The sequence below is a fragment of the Arachis hypogaea genome, chromosome 16, assembly GCF_003086295.3.
Source record: "Arachis hypogaea cultivar Tifrunner chromosome 16, arahy.Tifrunner.gnm2.J5K5, whole genome shotgun sequence".
Classification (NCBI taxonomy): Eukaryota; Viridiplantae; Streptophyta; class Magnoliopsida; order Fabales; family Fabaceae; genus Arachis; species Arachis hypogaea.
Genome location: NC_092051.1, coordinates 46,862,034 through 46,881,936, shown reverse-complemented (window position 1 = coordinate 46,881,936; position 19,903 = coordinate 46,862,034). Strand labels below are relative to the sequence as shown.

At 33.0% G+C, this 19,903-nt stretch overlaps 1 protein-coding gene, 1 non-coding gene and 1 pseudogene across 2 annotated transcripts; 1 reads left to right on the top strand and 2 right to left on the bottom strand.

Moving 5' to 3' along the window:
- The first annotated feature begins 6,852 nt into the window (after positions 1-6,852).
- LOC112757052 (diacylglycerol O-acyltransferase 2D-like) lies at positions 6,853-9,928 on the top strand (annotated as a pseudogene).
- An 858-nt stretch (positions 9,929-10,786) lies between these two features.
- Positions 10,787-10,892, bottom strand: LOC112760676 (small nucleolar RNA R71). The gene has a single exon (XR_003181106.1). It is a non-coding gene; the product is annotated as a small nucleolar RNA R71 (small nucleolar RNA).
- A 5,839-nt stretch (positions 10,893-16,731) lies between these two features.
- On the bottom strand, positions 16,732-17,905 carry LOC140180116 (uncharacterized). Its single transcript, XM_072220512.1, has 2 exons — positions 17,562-17,905; positions 16,732-16,759 (listed from the first exon to the last, which is right to left on the bottom strand). The coding sequence occupies exons 1-2, from the start codon at positions 17,903-17,905 to the stop codon at positions 16,732-16,734; spliced, it is 372 nt and encodes a 123-aa protein (XP_072076613.1).
- Positions 17,906-19,903: the final 1,998 nt, after the last annotated feature.

Here is a 19,903-nt window from a genome sequence, read left to right as displayed (position 1 = left end):
ATAATGAAGCATACAAAGATTGAAAGACCAGAAAATAAAATAAAAAGAAAAAGAGCGAAAAAATTAAAAAGTAAAATAAAAGAGTATAAAAGGGAATTAAATAATCTTCAGATCGAAATTGATGACCTTATAATAAAAAGGATAGAAATAAGAATAAATATAAACAAGTTGGAGTTAAACTTAAAAAATTTATAAATGCCTGGAAAACCATATTATGACTTAAAAGAATTAAAGCTGTTGAAAGAAAAAATGGAGAATGAGGTTGAAAAATTAAAAAGATATTTAGAAACAACAGAAAGTGTAGAAATAAAAGAAGTTTTTGAAGATTTGAGAAATTATATTAAAGAAAAAGACAAACAGATAAAAGATTTTATATACAATAATCCTTGCAAAAAAGAATATTATAAACTAAAATAAGATTGAAAAACTATACAAATAAAATCAGAATTATAAATACTAGTAGAAATGGTCAACATTTTTATGATTTTGCAAATTATACAAATTATAAACTTATTCGAAGTAAAATATGAAGAGTAAAAATTGGTATCAGAGCCAAGTTAACGATTAAGGGTAACACTTTCTCTTTAAGCAATACTTTTAATGATACGCTTTTAAACCATATAAAAATAAAAATCTATAAATCTGTACCAAAATGCATCTGTACACTAGATGGAAACCCATAGAAAAAATACAACTTTGATCAGGGTTGACAAAAACAAAGTTAATCTCTAGAATTTTCGAAAAATAGAATAAAATAAATGACTATATATATTAATGGTAGCCAGTACTAGCCACCTAGGGACAAGATTTTGATTTGGTGGGTCCAAGTCCAAGTCAGCAACACATGGCGCCGTGTTGGAATTTGAGTTTGCTACTCCAACACGATTCTTCCCCCAACTCATAAATAAATCAATTTACTGTGTGCCCTTTATATTTTTAAAACAAAGGAAACTTGTTTATCGTATGCATTTTAATTTATTATTTATATTTTTAATACTTTCATTTTTAAAATTTTGAAAATAAAATAATACAATTTATTCTTTTAATTTCTTGTACAAATTTTTGAAAATAAAATATTAAAAATAAAACGCTATTAGGCTTTCTTTGTCATGTCAATCCTTGCACCATTTTCAGCGGATGTGTCACTTTTGCTTGATTTCACCAAGTGGAATTCCATCATATCCCAACCTAATTTATGTTATTAATTTTCACTTGCATAATTGCATCTGCTTGATATATATTTAGATAAATCATTTCAATTTCATAACAATGAAAATCACACCATTCCCACACTTGTATAGTTGTATTGCGATTAGCGAGCCAACAATTAATGTTCATAACTCCCATCAAACAATGGTTGGGCGACATTTTTTTTGTGGTTCTAATTAAAAAAATTCGATAAATCTTCATTGACAATGTCGGGTGCAGGAGGCTAAAGTCAAAGTGTGAAATCGAAATGTGTGTCGTTCTATGGGCTAAGCCTAACTTGATTTGACGGTTTTCTTGGGTTTCAGGTGAAAACTATCACTGGACCCGCAGAGGACTAGTCTTATCCATAATCTTCAAACTTATTGATTTATGTTTACATCATAAGATTATTATTAGCAAAAAATTTAAATTTTTTAATAAATATAAACAAATATATTAAAAATTTAGAGTGTATTCAGTTTGCATCTTTATTTTTATTTATTGAATTTTGTAAAATAAAAAAAGGATAAAAATAGAAAATTAGATTTTTATTATGTTTATTATTTTTTATTTTTTTTACAAAATTCAAAATACATAAAATATTAAAAAAATAAAAAATAAAAATATAAACTAAATATACCCTTAATATTTTTTATATTTTAATAAAAAATTTAATTTATAATTTTAATATGTAATTTTGAGATAAACAATAATAAATTCATATATATAAAGACAATTTTATTAGGTAATTAACAGGAGTCTAATCAATAATAAATTAACAAATATTTTTAATTATATTTTATACTGATATATTTTTATTAATTAATAATTATTTAAATTTTATTTTTTAAAATATAAAATTTATAATTATTAATTACAGTTATTTAAAGTTGGTTGATTAAAATTATTTACCTATACTTTTCTATGTGAAGATAACTACTATGGTTTGGCTAGTTTCTTTACATGTGCTTGAGTTCTTTGATTGTTTACATGTTTTGAGCCATATTGTATGGATAGGATTTATAGTTGGAGTTCAAAATTTTCAATGTTGTTTCCTTTTTCTACGGCTGAATGTTTACTAATTTGACGACCCAGAAAATTGTGTATATTTTGTACATAGCCTTAACAAGGTTCACACTGTAATCGTTTTGTAATCAGAGACAAATCTACTTTATAATTTGTGGGGTCAAATATCCCCACTAATATTTAAAAAATATATATATATAAAAATATATGTACAAATAGAAACGGATCTATATATATTTGTGTGGGGATAATTATTCTCATTGAGTTTTTAAAACATATATATATATATATATATATATATATATATATATATATATATATATATATATATTATAAGTGTGTTTGTAAATAATTGTTTCTATTATAATAATTTATTTGTCTCGCACTTCAAAAAAAAAATCATGTGTAAAAACATTTATGTTACTAGATATTAATACAACAATAAAAAAATATTGTCTTATATAAATTTAAAACAAATAATAATAATAACTAACAATAATGTAATTATTTAATTATCTAAAATCAAAATATAAATGAAATTATTAGTATTTAATAATTTTTATAATATATATTATTTATTTACTTTTTATTTTTTTTAATTTAGTTTTGTTTATACATATAATATTATTTTTATTAAAAAAGCTTTTATTATAATATTATAAAATATTAACTTTATAATTAAATATTCAAAAAATTATTTAAATATTTACTTAATAAAAAAATATTATATAAAGAGAATTGGGTTGTTTGATTTGAATTTTTATTTTTTTACAAAGTTTTTGTCTGTCTCACATGACGTCAACGAAAATTCAAACACAAAAAAAAAGGTAGTCAATATTTTAAATTAGTTCATTCAAGTTATATTTCTTATAAAATAATCAACAAAAATGTGATTTAATGGATATTAGATACTTGATTAGGTACTAGTATTAATAATAAATGTATTACTCATACAATATTACTAAAATATTAAAATAAAAAAATATTTTTAAATTAATATACTTTTAGACGTGTGTTAATTATATTTATTCATTAGAAACTTGATTAACTAATATACACCAAGATTTAAATATCTAAATATATTAATAATAATATTTTTTATTATTTTGCTATATTATTTCGTCCTAACTCTTAAAATTTTTTGGATCTGTCATTATGTACAAATATATATGTGTCCCAATTGAAAAATTATATTTGTTTCACATTAAAAAATAATTATCTATTAAATTTTATGTCAAAATATTTCAAGAATTTTGCTAATCTTTAAATAAACAAAGATTAGCAATTTAAATATGCAATTTGGAGTCAATTTATAATTTTAGTCATTACTTATCTTGTTTACAATGTAAACGAATTGATATATTACAAAAGAGATAACACACGTATCATAAACAAAGAAAACAGGTGCAGATATAACATGTATCAGACGAGGACATCAATGTATCTTATTTACAGTGTAAACAAGATCCGAGTAATATCAATTCATTTAATACACTATGATCAACTCCATTTTAGCATTCTAAGTTATGTTAAAAAGTATGGAGTTTATCAACTAACTTACATAATTTTAGCTTAATTAATTGAGTTTTTCGAATCTTGCTTCCGATGTAGTCGTATGTGAAAAATATGTTTTTTGTGCTTCTAATTATTAATTTTTTAATCTCTTTTTATATCATTTGATGTCGGGTTGAAATTTTTTAAAGTGTTTCAGGGTTAAGGTGCATCAACAACCTCAAAGAATCGAAGAGAATTGAGCAAAGAAGCATATTTGGAAAACAATTCAAAAGAGAAATTGTCTGGCAGCTCGCTTAAACGAGATTTTTTTGCCTGAGCGAAATTTTCGCATGAGAGACATGCTCTCACCTAAGCAAGATCCTCGCGCGAGCGCCAATTCCTCGCCTGAGCGAGATTCTCAGGTGCGCGAGATCGGATCATGTGCCTTGATTAATAAAGCATGTGTATTCACATTTTGGGCCTCCCAAGGGGCCCCCAACAGCTGTGGAAGATGATAATTTGAAGCAAAAACTTGGAGGAGGGGACTACATGAGAACACATTCACTCATTTTTCAATTTTCATAGGGTTTTAGTTTATAGTTTCTAGTGAGAGAAGCTCCAACTTCTCTCTAGATTTTCTTGAATTTTCTTCAATTTCATCTCTAGTTTTGAATTTTAATCTTGTTTAATTGTAGTTTTACTCTTATTTTCTTGTTTTTTACATTACTCTGCTTAGATTTCTTATTAAGTCTACTTTGCTTTATTTTTTACTTTTATGAACTATGTGAATTCTTGAGTTCTATGAATGAATTTGATGTTTTTTACTTTATTTATGCTTATTATTTGAGTTGTTAGTATTAATTTCTTCTAGTAGTTAGTTATAGTTTTTGTTAATTCTTGCAATTTATGATGTTTTTCTTTTTATACACGTTAAGTGTTTAACAACATGTTTACATTAGTTATGGAGTAGATTTTCATTTTCTTTGCTTGAGGTTGAGAAATTAGGTGACCTTGAGTCATTAATGTCTAATTTTGATTGGTAATTTAGAGTTATTAGTTGATCTTGTTTTTACTAACGCTAGTCTTTTACTAAATTTAACTAGTAAGTTAGTTAGAACTTGTGAATTAAGGTTAATTATGCTTACTTGACTTTTTTCAATGTGTAGAGATTGACAAAGTAGGATTAACTCTTAATAATTACCATGCTTGTGGTTAATGACAATGATAGTGATTCTTGATTCTCAACCCTAGTCAAGACCTTTTAGCTCTTGAATTTTCCTCTTTTACTAGTTTGTTACCTTAATCATTTTCAGTTTAATTTAGTTGCTTTCTAGTATAGTTATCAATTTATCATTTTAATTATTACTCTTTTATTCCATACTTGATTTTTTTTTGTGACTTATTCCATACTTGATTAGTTAGCCCTTTACTTACTCTTTGATTTTATTTCCTTATAATTTAGTTATTAATTGCTCTTTAATTTCTAATCAATTTACATTTCCATAATTTGTGCTCAACCCCCCTCCCGAATTCCATAACCAATAATTGTATACCTTATTGCAAGTTTAAGAAAAATGATTGGGGATTAAACTCCTGAATAAACTTTATGACAAATTTTACTAAACTTTGAAGAGTGTTGAATTCCGATTTAGATCTACAACGAATCTTAAGCTTTAATTAGCGAATTTTCTAAACCAGTCTTTAGCGCTCGTGAAGTTTATGGTGCCGTTACCAGAGACTTTGCAATGTGTGTTGATTATTGGTTATTGTTAATATGTAAATAGTGTGAATAACTTGTTTTTGCTTATTTTATTGGTTTTTGCTTTATTAGTTTTTAGTTGTTTTTCTTAGTTAGAACTCTTAGTTCTAGTAGTTTGCTAGTAATTAATTGCTTTTCTTTAGTTAGTTTCTCTTTGCTTTTAATAATTGCATGAGCCTTATGTTTTCTAAGTTGAATCTCGCGGTCACTACCGGATCTGAGCTTAGCCCCTTTTAATCTAGAAATTGAAAGAACTTTGACACATATTAGGTAAGCTCAGCATCGGTTAGCTTTTGTGAATAGTGAATTGGTGGCTCTTGACGAGCAATCCGATTCACTATTGCCTTCTAATCGTGACTCCAATTCCACATTCAACGAAGGAACTTTATACTCTTCTGTTGGTATTTCTGATGCCTCTTTGAGTGATATAGGTAATGAAGACATGGACACACCTAGAAGAATCACTCTCAAGGAGATGGGAGCTTCGGATATTACTCTCCAATCACTCCAATTGCGCTTCCTCTACTTGCATGAAAATTTTGAGCTCAACATCGAGTTGATTAATTTGCTCCCTAAACATTATGTTTTGCCGAGAAAGGATCACTACAAGAAAATGGAATATTTGTAACAAAACTTTTGTATCAAATTTAAAATTGTTACAAAAAAAGAGTTTTTTGTAATAATAATTGGTGATTGTTACAAAAAAAACTATGTTGTTTGTTGTTACAAAACATTCAAATATTTTGTAATAATCTATTTTTTTTGTTACAAATTATGTTAGTTTTTGTAACGCGCCGGTGTATTGTTACAAAATATTATAATATTTTGTAACAAAAAGTAAAGTAGTTACAAAAATTCGAAGTATTTTGTAACAAAATAGTTTTTTGTTTCAAAAACTCTAAATGTTTTGTAACAAAATATTTTTTTGTCTGAAAAATCCAAATTATTTTGTAACAAAAAATTAATTTGTCACAAAATTTAACATTGTTTGTAACAATTATTTTTGAGTCACAAAAATATATGTATATTTTATAATTTTTTTTTCAAAATGTTAAATACTTTAAGAATAAAAAAGAATTGTATATATAATTTTTTAAAATAATTTTATTTTGTTTTAGAAATTAAAAAAATTGTTCTTATAATTCTTTTAAAATATATTTTACATATTATTTTTGACATATTCATTAATTTTTAAATGATGTAAATATTAATTTATATGCCTTTAGAAAATTAGTATATAACTTTAATTAATAACCAGATTTTTAAAGTAACTAAAAACTAATTTGTGAAATTAAAATTTTTTATTAATTTATAAATATAAATAACAATAATTAAATATATCCCAAAAAAAATTAAAATACTAAAGGTAAAGCTGTAAAAACCAAATGGTGATAGTGAAGGTAAGGTTGTAAAAAAACCCTAAGTCCCCACCCCTCATTCTAAGCCTCCCTCAGTTACTCTGAACCCTCACCGCGCCGTCTCTATCTGCGAGGGAACATGCAGCTGCTGCCGGAAGAAGAATCACCGGTGTAGGCCCTGGGAAGCGTTTGCGGCGGCGTCGTGGTCCTCCGTGGTGTTTGTTTTGTCGCAAGCGTCTCCAGTCGCTTGTCAAATCTGCTTCGTGTGCGCCACTGCTCACCTCCATCTGTGTCGAACTGGCCATCTTGGCTCCGCCGTGTTCCGCCTCCTCTGCCTCCGGCGTCGTGCCTCCTCTGTATCTGCTACCTCCGTCTCTGTCGTCCTCTTGTTGGTTCGCTCCGCTGCTGGATCTGCTCTATTCGTGCCAAAGCTCTGCTCGTGCGGTCACCTCTCCTCGCTAGTGGCCTGCATCTTCGACGGTGGAACGGCTCCAACCTGTCGCTGAGTGCTGACTTGGTTCTGCTTCTGACATTCTGCAGTGTAGAGGTGAGTTTTTTTTTAATATATAATTATTCTATATTAATTTTGTGGACTTCATTTTTGCTGTTTTATTGTAGGTTTAGAAGAGAAATGATGAAGATTTAATAAAAGGGTCTTCTTCTGGTGTAGTTATTCTGCAGTGTAGAGGTGAGTTTTTTTTAAGTTTGTCTCCTAGCTTGCTAGTGAAATGATGAAGATTTAATAAAAGAGTCTTCTTCTGGTGTTGTGTAGCACTCTTTAAAGTCTTCTGGTTCAGCCATGCTTTGTTCCTCTGCTGCTGGTCTGCTCCGATCGTCTCCTCTGCTGAAGGTAAGTGCAGTTTAATTTAGTATTGAACCTTGATTCTGCTGATGTTGTGACTAAAAATATTATTTTGATATCTGGTTGAAAATATTAGTGCTATTAGCTTTTGCTTTCTTTTTAGTAATTTCGATTCTGTTTTTTTTTATATTTGTGTTTGTGAATTGAGTAAAGTAGGTAACTATATTATCCTTATTAACTATGTTGTTAGTTGATTATCTTAGCTGAAATATTGAACCTTGATTCTGCTGATGTTGTGGTTGAAAATATTAGTGTTAGTATGGAGTCAAAACAGGCAGTGCATAGTCTTCCAATAGCCTGACCCAAATTTAAGGATTTTACAATGTATTGAAGTGAAAAAAAGGGGTCCAGTTGTTTAGTTAACCATTGTGATGGTACCTGTTTTTATTGTATTTTATCAATTGCTGGCTATTGATAGTAACATGAGTATGCACTTTGTGCAGTTTTTGGTTTTGAACCACATTCGGTTTTGCCAATTGGTGTTGTTGCGCTTGCCGACAACACAGGGTTTATGCCTCTTCCAAAGATAAAGGTTCTTGCTAGCAGTGCAGTAAGACTTTCGCTTGAGAGTTGCAACTCTGCTTTGTAATTGGTTCTTAAGTATGTAATTAAAATTTTCTCAATTGATGCATAGGTATTCTATACACCATTTTTGAGACACATATGGACATAGTTGGGTCTTACACCAGCAACAAAGAAAAACTTCCTCTCCCTCTTGGATAATGGCTACAGTTGCATTTTAATACCTGGTGGAGTGCAAGAAACATTTTTCATGGAGCATGGTACCGAGGTGTGTTCCATCTCATTCCTTTTTAGTATTTTTATTCTATTTTTGATAATTGTAGTGCTATGATTGATGCAAAGTTTAGTATTATATTGTTATGGGAAATTTTCCTTCTAATGCTATGTAAATGGTTGAGGCCAACTATCCTATAACATGACATACTAGGAACCTGGCATTCTACATTTTCCTTATATGATTATATTAGTGTATAGTCAAAAAATTCCTAAAAAAATTGTAAATATAATTAAGGAGTACATTGTGTTAGTTAGATCTTGTAGTGCCTACATCTTACTGGTTTTTCTTGATATTTGGTTTTGTGCTGTATTTCTCCTTTCTACTGATTTTAAAGACATGCTGAAGAGGATTTGAAATAAATTGTGTCTTTCAAGATGAGCATCATTATTGTCATTGCATGATTTATGTTAAAACTTTAAATGGGTCAGTGATATTAAGATATTTTTACCCTGTAGACTGCCTATCTCAAGGCAAGAAAAGGATTTATCCGCATAGCAATTCAGAAGGGCCAACCCCTTGTTCCGGTTTTCTGTTTTGGACAGGTACTTATTTCTTGTCCAAATCAGCTTTACAACACTATAAATTATTTAGTGTTTCACATCCTTATATGTTAGTGTTACTGATTTATGTTTGTCATTAACTACCATTTCTCATTTTCCTTCATCACTGCAATGTTTGCTATAGTCAAATATCTATAAATGGTGGAAACTTGGTGGGAAGTTAATTCTGAATTTTGCAAGGGCTATCAAGTTCACCCCCATATACTTTTGGGGAATTTTTGGGTGTGTGTTTCTTCTACATCCCAATTTGTTAATCCTCATCATTTTCGTTGTCTATGTTTTCTCTAGACAATGTTTCTTCCATAAAAAATCAGGGTAACTAAATTTATATTTGAAGTTGAGTTGGTTTAATCTTTTAACACAAATCATCTTTTCAACTTCTAGATCTCCAATACCATTCAAGCATCCAATGTATGTTGTTGTGGGTAGACCGATTGAGCTTGACAAAAATCCAGAACCAACAACAGAAGAGGTATATGTCCTTCATGCAGCGTTTATCCATTAAGTTATCCTGGGATAACATATTAACATGCTGCATTCTTTTTCTCTCTTGTATTGTTCCCTATTCATCTCCAAAATGTTCATTACATTGACTTGTGTTATGCTTTAACTAAAGATTCTAGCTTCCATGAAAAAAAACTTTATTCAAACCTTTTATGGAACCTTATATTTCAATGTAAAGCATGTGGGGTATCTCTAATATTGTTTGTAAATTTGATATCTTTCTCCATATTAGGTTGCTACGGTGCATAGTCAGTTTGTTGCATCACTTCAAGATCTTTTTGAACGGTACAAAGCTCGTGCTGGATATCCAAACCTTGAGTTGAGAATTGTCTGATGATTAGTCCAATATTCTGGGGAATTACACCAATCTTTCTTGGTGATCATATGCTACCTTGAGGGCTCAAGAATATTTTGATACATAGAGACACTAATCTATGTTAGAACTTTTATGTTTTGGTTGAACTTATATATGCAAGACATATAACTTGTAGAACTTGTAGAACTTGTAGAACTTGTAGACATATACTCGCTAATATTAATTTGTTTGAAAACAATTTTAGCTAAAATGATCTTGTTTGACTTATGTATATTTTTGCATATTATATAGATGTAAACTTGCTTATTAAAATAGTTAATATATTAGTTAATTTAAAAAATAATTTAGTAAATTATGCATGCAATTTGTATTAAAAAAAGTTGTTACAAAATAATTAATTTGCTTTTGTAACTAAAGAAAAAAATGTTACAAAATCATGTTACATTTTGTAACAAAATTTGTTGATAGGAAAAAATAGATTGTCACGAAAAATACCTTCAAGATCAAAATTTGTTACCACTTTTGTAACGGTTTCTGGTTTTTTGTTTCAAAAAAAATTGTTACAAAATATCATATTGAATTGTAACAGTTCCATTTTTTGTTACAAAAACTTTTTGTAACGGGACTTACTGCAACGGCCCCTTTTTTTGTTAAAAAAAACTTTTGTTTCAAAATTTTGACGTTTTGTAACAATTTTTTTTTGTTAAAAATACGCTTTTTTCTTGTAGTGGATTTGATTAAGCACTTGAAGCATTTTCAAGTGGTTTGTTCAACCGTTAGATGGAATGGTTCGGATGAAGTAGTGGTTATGGTATTTGCGAAAAAATGGTTCTACACACAACCTAAAGAGGTGAACACTAATCGGGAGTTACTAAGGAAGGAGTTCTTGGAGAAGTTCATTCCACCACAATTGACTGACCACATAAGGAAGGAGATCTCAAGCATTATTCAAAATGATGGGGAGATGCTCTATGAGTATTGAGAGTGGTTCAAGAAATTGTGTGTCTCGTGTCCTCACCATCAAATCCAAGACTTGTTGCTTATCAACTACTTTTGTGAGGGCTTACATCCACAAGACAAAACTCTTCTTGACGTTTCTAGTAGTGGATCACTTGTGAAACACAAAATACCGAAGGATGCATGATGTAAGACCCAGGAATTTTAAAAGATTTTATTATGAACTATTTTCAAATTATTTATTTATTGACAATTTTAATTTTAGAAATTGTTTTGTTAAAGATAAATAAAGTCAGTTTTGATTAATTGAATTTGAAAATAAATTAAGGTTTTTATTCAAACTTTATAATTATTGAGTATTTTTCTATATACAACTTAAAGTTTTGAAAATTCGAAAATAATGAAGTTTGGCTATTTACAAATTATAATTTTATCTAATTTTATAATTATTGAATTATTTTCTATATTTAAATTATAAAGTTAGTAGTTATGAAGTAATAAATTTTTTTATATGATTTAATTCAAATAATTATTATTTTTATGATTTAATACTTTGAGTTTTAGGAGTAAAAAAAAAGAATCATATTACCTTATTATTTCAATTAGAGTATTTGATTTCAAATAAATTAGTATTTTGATACAACAATTAATATTTTAAAGTAATTTTAGAGATTTAATTAGATTTCAAATTAAATCCAAAATTCCCAAATTAAAACCCTAACCCTAATTACACTCAAATACACTCCCTATCACCTAATTGAAACCCTAGTTGTCACCCCTTCCCAAAACACAAACACACGCACATAACACAGAAATGGGGAGGAGAGAAATGGGAAGAAGGAAAGAAAGAAAAGATAAGGGAGAAAGGAGAAAGGGTCACAGGAAAAAGGAGAGGGGAGAGGGAGGATGGTGCCGACGGGCGTCATTGCCGTTGTGTCGTTGTGTCGCCATTGCTGTCGCGAGGGAGCAAAGACACACGAGGGTGGAAGGCGTCGCGAGGAGCATCGCATTGCTGCTGCTGCCTGTGAAGCCGACGCCATCGTCCATGCTCGTCGTCGCCAAGCGTCGTCATCACCGCCGTCGTTAACGAGCCCAGCCGCCACCATCGTGTGCTCCATCGCTGCTGCTGGAGGTTCGCCACCGATCTGATTTGAGGGAGAGAAAACACAAACGGAAGAGAAGACGGGGAGCTGGTGCATGAAATTGTGATCTCAACTACGCCAACAACTTGGTACGCACGATCATAATCTCAATTCCTTTTCACAACTCCACACAACTAACCAGCAAGTGCACTAGGTCGTCCAAGTAATAAACCTTACGTGAGTAAGGGTCGATTCCACGGAGATTGTCGGCTTGAAGCAAGCTATGGTCACCCTTGTAAATCTCAGTCAGGCAGATTCAAATAGTTATGAGGTTTTGATAGTTAAAATATAAATATAAAATAAAATAAAATAGAAATACTTATGTAATTCATTGGTGGGAATTTCAGATAAGCGTATGAAGATGCTTTGTTGCTTCTGAACCTCTACTTTCCTATTGTCTTCTTCCAACCCTGCGTTATCTCCTTCCATGGCAAGCTGTATGATCCTCTCGGATGAAAACAAATCCATATGCGCTGTCACCGCACGACTAATCATCTGTCGGTTCCCGCTAGCGTCGAATAGGACCATTGTCCTTTTGCGCACTGTCACTTGCGCCCCACATTCATAGGTTTGAAGCTCATCACAGTCATCCCTTCCCAGATCCTACTTGGAATACCACAGACAAGGTTTAGACTTTCCGGATCCCGAATCCTACTCGGAATACCACAGACAAGGTTTAGACTTTCTGGATTCCAGGAATGCTGCCAATGGTTCTAGCCTATACCACGAAGACTCTGATCTCACGAAATGGAAGGCTCTGTTGTTAGGAGAGGCAACCATGCGTCGTGGACCAGGAGGCTAAGAGATACACACTCAAGCTATTGCAGATAGAACGGACGTGGTTGTCAGGCACGCGTTCATAAGTGAGAATGATAATGAGATATTGATGTGAGAAATACACTTGGCTTATAGGTTCGAATTTTCGAGGTAAGTTTTTCTAAAAACTCAATTTTATAATTTAGAATTTTTATAAATGGATATTGATGTGAGAAATACACTTTTTAGTGAATGCATAAGTCTTATGCACTGTTTGGTTGTTTTGGAGGAATATGATTGATTGTTTGATTGGATTATTGTTTAGTTTTGTTAAACGGACGATTGCTGAATTGTTTCTTTAAAGTTTTGAAAATGAGTTTGATTTGTTGAAAAATCATTTCATTTTGAATCGGTTTCCTTGAGATATGAAAATGATATGGCTTTTTGGAATCAGCTTGATTTTTGAACTGATTTGATTTTGAACCCGTTGGAAAGGGTTGTGGTTGTGGAATGGTTTGGCTGGGACCCGAAAAGGTGGCAAAGTGTAAGTTTTACGAGAGGTGCTACCGAAATTTCTATAAAATCTAGGACTTTATTTGAAAGGTTATTTAGAAAATTATGAATTTGAGAATTATATTATTTTATTTAAGTTAGTTAAAAAAAGTATTATATTTTGAGTGCAAGTTATTTAGAAAAAAATTTTGTTTAAATTTTGATTTAATTAAGAAATGAATTATATTTTGAGGTTGAATTAAATGTGAAAGGGGTTTATATTTTGAATTTGATTAAGGAATCATATTCGGAGGAGTTTGGTGAATTTAAAAGAAATTGGAATTTGATTGAATAATTCCATTTGTGACATTTTGAGAGTGAATCTGAAAGTGGTTTTAATTTAAATGGATTGGTTTTATTTTAAGTAATTTGGTTTTGAAATTGGTTATGAAATTTTTGGTTACATGACTTGGTTTCGATTTAAATTCTATCTTAATTAATTCAAATCAAGGAGCTATGATTTTAAGGATTTTAAGGAATTGAGATAGGTCATTCGCTGTGGAGTTTTATTACCAAATTGAGATAGGTCATTCTCCACTAAAGTCTCAAGATTTGTATGGTTTTGAAGTTGTTTAGAAGTTTTGGAAAAATGTTACATAAAAGGCTCCGTTTTGAAAGGAAGATTTTAAAGAAAAATGATTCTTAGCAAGATGTGAACTGAATACATTGGTTATTGAAAGTAAATGGGCCAAGAATGATTTGATTATGATTTGATCCTGACTGATTATGGATATTATTGAGATTGATGAGTTATTGTTCAGTAGGCGTAACGGCAGGGTTTAGTCCCGCTTGCGCTGAGTTGTAGGCATAAGGGTCAGGTTCGTCCCACTTATGCTGAGAGATCTGATGTTGATGAGATATTGTTTGGTAGGCGTAAAGGCGGTGGTTCGTCGTGCGTGCACTGAGTTGTAGGCATAAGGGACGGGGTTCGTCCCGCTTGCGTTGAGATGTGAGGTTTGTGGTTGTAACACCCTAATTACCCTAAGCCTTACCTCGTGTTGTAAAGCAAAGGTTAATCAAAGGTTACGACAAGTCTAAAGCTTATACGTATAATATATAGAAGTAATATATTCTAGAAGCCTGATGAATGATACAACTCAAAAATAGGATTTGAAAAGCACAAAACGTACTCACGAAGCTACAAACTTAACGCGCAAGGAATATATATAATGTAGCAAAATATAAGAGTATAATAGTATGAGGATCTAGCCACAGCTCGCGGAGTTTAAGCCGGCTAGCTATATACAGACCATACAGACATCTGAAAGTTAAAACAACTTATACAAATTTTTCTCTCAAAGTAAGCCTCTAGGCAAAAGTAAATACAAAAGTGAGAGATAATACAAAATAAGCAAAAAGATTCCAAGGCTCCGGGAAAACAACAACAGAATATGGTATGAGAACCGGAGGTTCTCAGTATGGTAACAGTGCCCAATAAGTAAGATGTAAGGCTTCGGGACGCCGAAGGCAATCCTAGAACTTCACATCAAATACGAATATTCAAGCTTAGAATAAACTAAATAAATAAAGAACTTAAACCATAAACAGGGTTATCTAACCTTAGGAAAATTCTAACTAATACTAATCACACCGCTGTATCCCCCAACCTTCGCTAACCTAACCTCCGTGCGATCCCCTCGCCACCGCCTACCTAACCTCCTCAATACCAGACAATCACAAATAATACAAGTAAGGAAAACACAAGTAATATACAGGTACAACAAGTAAAATAACTAGCAAATAAGCATATTATTCATTTAGGCAAGAGATGCAATTAGGCGAAGCAAACAAAACACATAAAAGATGCACATGATGAATGCATGCCCTATTGGCTCGTGATATCACTTGTCGATCTATAAATGCCAACCCGACACATTCTTTAGGATGTCGCCTTTCTGCCACGTCTGAGGATATAGTGCCTGACACGCTTTTGTTCCGAGGATATAGCGCCTGGCACACTATCGTTTCGAGGATATGGTGCCTGGCACACTTGCATGCTCAGTCCAAGGATATAGTGCCTGACACACTCTTGCGGCAGAGAAGGAAAGCAACAACAACATCAATTTCATCATAAATCATTCCAGGGATATAGTGCCTGGCACACTATCCACATCCAACAGGTCCATTGACCTTAAATCATCACCAGTCATCACCATTCTCATCTCAAATCACTTTCAATGATCAATTCTCAACATTCCAAGGATATAGTGCCTGGCACACTTTCCTTCAATATCCATCAAACTCATAATAACTATTATCAGTTCTTAATTCCATTCCAAACTCGTTAGTTCATCAGTTCTCAATTTGTTGTCAGTATTCACCAAGTTCACTACTCTTCCTTCTCTCTCAACTAAACCCATCCCCAATGCACCAGAAACCCAAACCTCCGTTCTCTAACTTTTCAAAGAAATACCAAATTAAATCTCTTAGGACCTTTTCCCATGTTTTAATACCCAAAAATAAGCCAAAGAGTCTTAAATAGGTATCACAGAAGGTTACAAGCTTGTTGGGAAGGTGAAATAGTTAAAAACAAAGTTTTAGTTGAAAAACAAGGCATGTGCGTACGCACAGGGGTGTGCGCGCGTACGCCTAGGAAAGTTTTCAAATGTGTGCGTACGTATAGAGGTGTGTGTACACACAAGTAGTAAAATTCCAACTCTGTTCATCCGCACAAGGCGTGCGAACGCCCTCAACAGAGTGCGCCTTCCAACGTGTGCGTGCGCACAGCTCGCCAAACTTAGCTGGTTGTGTGTACGCACAGGGCGTGCTAGCGCTCCCATCAGTGAGCCTTCCCCTGTGTGTGCGTATGCATAAGACTGTGCGTGCGCACAGGTTCAAAAACTCACAGGGGTGTGCGTGCGTACAAGGCTGTGCATGCGCACACAAACCAAAAATCACAAATTATGCAGTATGCACAGAATTCAGATTTTGACACCAAACTTTGAATGATCATAACTTCCTCCATAAAGATCCACTTTTTGCAAATTGTATATCAATTTAAATAGTTTTCTATGGACTTTAATTTAAAGTAATTTCCAACAAATTTTGAAAACTGAGGCTCAAGTTATGACCCGTCAAAGTTCACCAAAAATATATTTTTACCAAAAACACTAAAAACTCAATTTTGGCAAAAATCTCAATTCAAAACCAAATTAATCACAACCCAAATAATACCAAAACAATATAGAAGTCCATACCATTCATCTCCCAACTCAACCATCCATAATATCCCAATTACACCATTCAACACCATCCAAAACCCTTAATCATCAACATCTAAAACCATCATAAATACTCATAATCACATCAACCAACAACAACATCAACAACCACTACAAATCCTCATCAATTTCAATAACCATCACCAATCAATATCTGACATTAACCAAATTCATCTAAATGTCTATTCATCACATTATCCTCATAAAACTCACATCCTCCAACAATAGTCATCAAAATCAATATTCATACTCCTCATCATTTAACCTAAATATTAGCAATCATTATCAACATTCATATTTCCACAATCAACATACATAATCATCAACATCAACCAACATCATAATATATCATTAACACCAATAACCCTCATCAACAACAAATAAATCACAACATTCTTCATCCACCTCCGTACAACTTATCATCAAACATCAAATTTACATACAATTAAGCATACACCCAAGCATTCAATCTTATCTTAAGGTCAACTAGCCTAAGTGTCTAGAAACATTACATATTATATAAAGAAAATCGAAACCATACCTTGGCCGATTATCCTCCACGCACGAAACCACCAAAAAGCCAAGACAACTCCAAAAAGCACAAAAGCTCAAACTAACAACACATATATCACCAAAATCAAAACCTAGAAACCACAACATACAATACTACAAGGGTTTATGAGAAACTTTACCTTGTCCAAAGAGGATTGGGGCAATTGATGAACCGAAATATTCTTATGTCGGTTAGAAATTAACAATGAATCCAATCGTGAGTATATTCTAACCAACAGGAAAATATCGCATCAAACAATTCTAAAATCTATGACCGAGAGTATTAATCCCGGGTCGTTCTCCCTACGAATTGCTTTAGAGTGCACATCATTTTGATTAGGAGATCTTTTGTGGTTTTGAGAGTTGGTGCAAGAATTCAAGCTAACAAAAGTAAACAACAATTAATTGAGATAAAGGCCTTGGATAAGGGTAAGTATTGGAAGTTCCATCATTATAGTTTTCTTTAATTATGATAAGAATTGATTATTGCTTCACTTAGTTAACCCCTAGTTTACCTCTCATAAGCTTCAAGCCTCAAACATTCCAACTCCGCTAGTTGTGGCTTCCTCTCAATTTCGGCTCCACCCAAACTCGGATTGCATTCCTTGATAGCCCAATATGCCTTGTGCTCTATCTCCACTGGTAAGTGGCAAGCTTTGCCATATACCAACCGAAAGGGACTCATGCCAATTTGCATTTTGTATGCTGTTCGGTAGGCCCATAATGCATCGATGAGATTAGCACTCCAATCTTTCCTATTGGGTTTCACAATCCTCTCCAAGATGCGTTTAATCTCCCGATTGGAAATCTCGGCTTGGCCATTTGTTTGTGGGTGGTAGGCCGTGGCTACTTTATGCATGATGCTATATTTCCTCATCAGCCCTTGCATTCTCTTATTGAAAAAATGTGAACCTTGGTCGCTCACGATTGCTCGTGGTGACCCAAATCTACAAATAATATTGTTTCTCACAAAAGAAAGGACCACATTAGCATCATCCGTCCGGGTGGGTATCGCTTCCACCCATTTGGCCACATAATCAACGGCAAGTATCATGTAGAGAAAACCATTAGAGTTTGGAAATGGCCCCATGAAGTCAACTCCCCACACATCAAAAATCTCACAAAATAGCATGGTTTGTTGGGAGATTTCATCCTTCTTGGAGATATTACCAAATCTAATGCATTGAGAACAAGATTTACAAAAATGAGAAGAATTCTTGAAAAGAGTTGGCCACCAAAATCCACAATCTAGGATTTTCCTTACCGTTCTTTGAGGTCAAAAATGGCCTCCTCCTTCGGAGGAGTGGCAAGCTTCCAAGATTGAGTGGAATTCGGTTTTTGGAATGCACCTCCGAATTACTTGATCTGCCCCACATCTCCAAAGGTATGGGTCATCCCACACATAGTATTTGGATTCACTTTTTAGCTTATCCCTTTGATGTTTGGAGAGATTAGGAGGGAAGGAGCGAGATACTAAGTAATTGGCGATCGGTGCATACCAATGGATAGTTTCCGAGATTGCATGCAAGCCCTCAAAGGGAAAAGAATCATTACTAGGAGTGGTATCGCCTTTTGTGTACTCAAGGTGACTTAAGTGGTCCGCCACTAGGTTTTGCGTACCACTCATATCCTTAATTTCCAAGTCAAATTCTTGCAACAATAAAACCCATCTAATCAATCTCGGTTTGGATTCCTTCTTAGCCAACAAATACTTTAACGCCGCATGATCTGAGTACACTACCACCTTTGAACCAAGTAGATATGCTCGAAACTTGTCCAAGGCAAAGACAATGGCCAAAAGTTCTTTTTCGGTGGTAGTGTAGTTGGATTGGGCTCCATCTAGTGTTTTTGATGCATAGGCTATGACATATGGATTCTTACCCTCGCGTTGTGCTAACGCGGCTCCCACGGCAAAATTTGAGGCATCATACATTATTTCGAATGGCCGACTCCAATCCGGCTCTCGCACAATGGGAGCTTGGGTCAATGCTACCTTGAGCTTGTCAAAAGCCTCCATGCATTCCTTGCTTAAATCAAACTCAATGTCCTTTTGCAAAAACCTTGATAGAGGCAATGCTACCTTACTAAAGTCCTTTATGAATCTTCGATAAAATCCTACATGTCCAAGGAAAGAACGGACTTCCCTCTCGGAAGAGGGGTAAGGCAAGCTAGATATAATATTAATCTTTACTGGATCTACAGAAATACCATCTTTGGAAACAATATGTCCTAAAACAATACCTTGCTTGACCCTGAAATGACACTTCTCAAAATTCAAGACAAGGTTGGTTTTAGTACATCTTTCCAAAACTTTTTCAAGGCTATCCAAGCAATGATCAAAAGAATCACCATATATCGTGAAGTCATCCATGAATACCTCCATGCATTGCTCTAGAAAATCCACAAATATGCTCATCATGCACCTTTGGAAAGTTGCCGGTGCATTGCATAAGCCGAATGGCATACGCTTGTAGGCATAAATTCCATAAGGGCAAGTAAATGTTGTTTTCTCTTGGTTCTCTAGAGCAATGTGTATTTGGAAGTACCCTGAATAGCCATCTAGAAAGCAATAATAGGATTTACCGGATAATCGATCGAGCATTTGATCGATAAATGGAAGTGGAAAATGATCTTTTCTAGTGGCCGAATTCAACCTTCGGTAGTCTATACATACTCGCCAAGAGTTTTGCACCCGTGTTGCTATGAGCTTTCCGCTTTCATTTTTGATTGTGGTTACCCGGACTTCTTTGGCACAACTTGAACGGGACTTACCCATTCACTATTCGAAATGGGGTAGATGATGTCCGCCTCGAGTAACCGTGTTACCTCTTTCTTGACAACCTCCAAAATGGTGGGA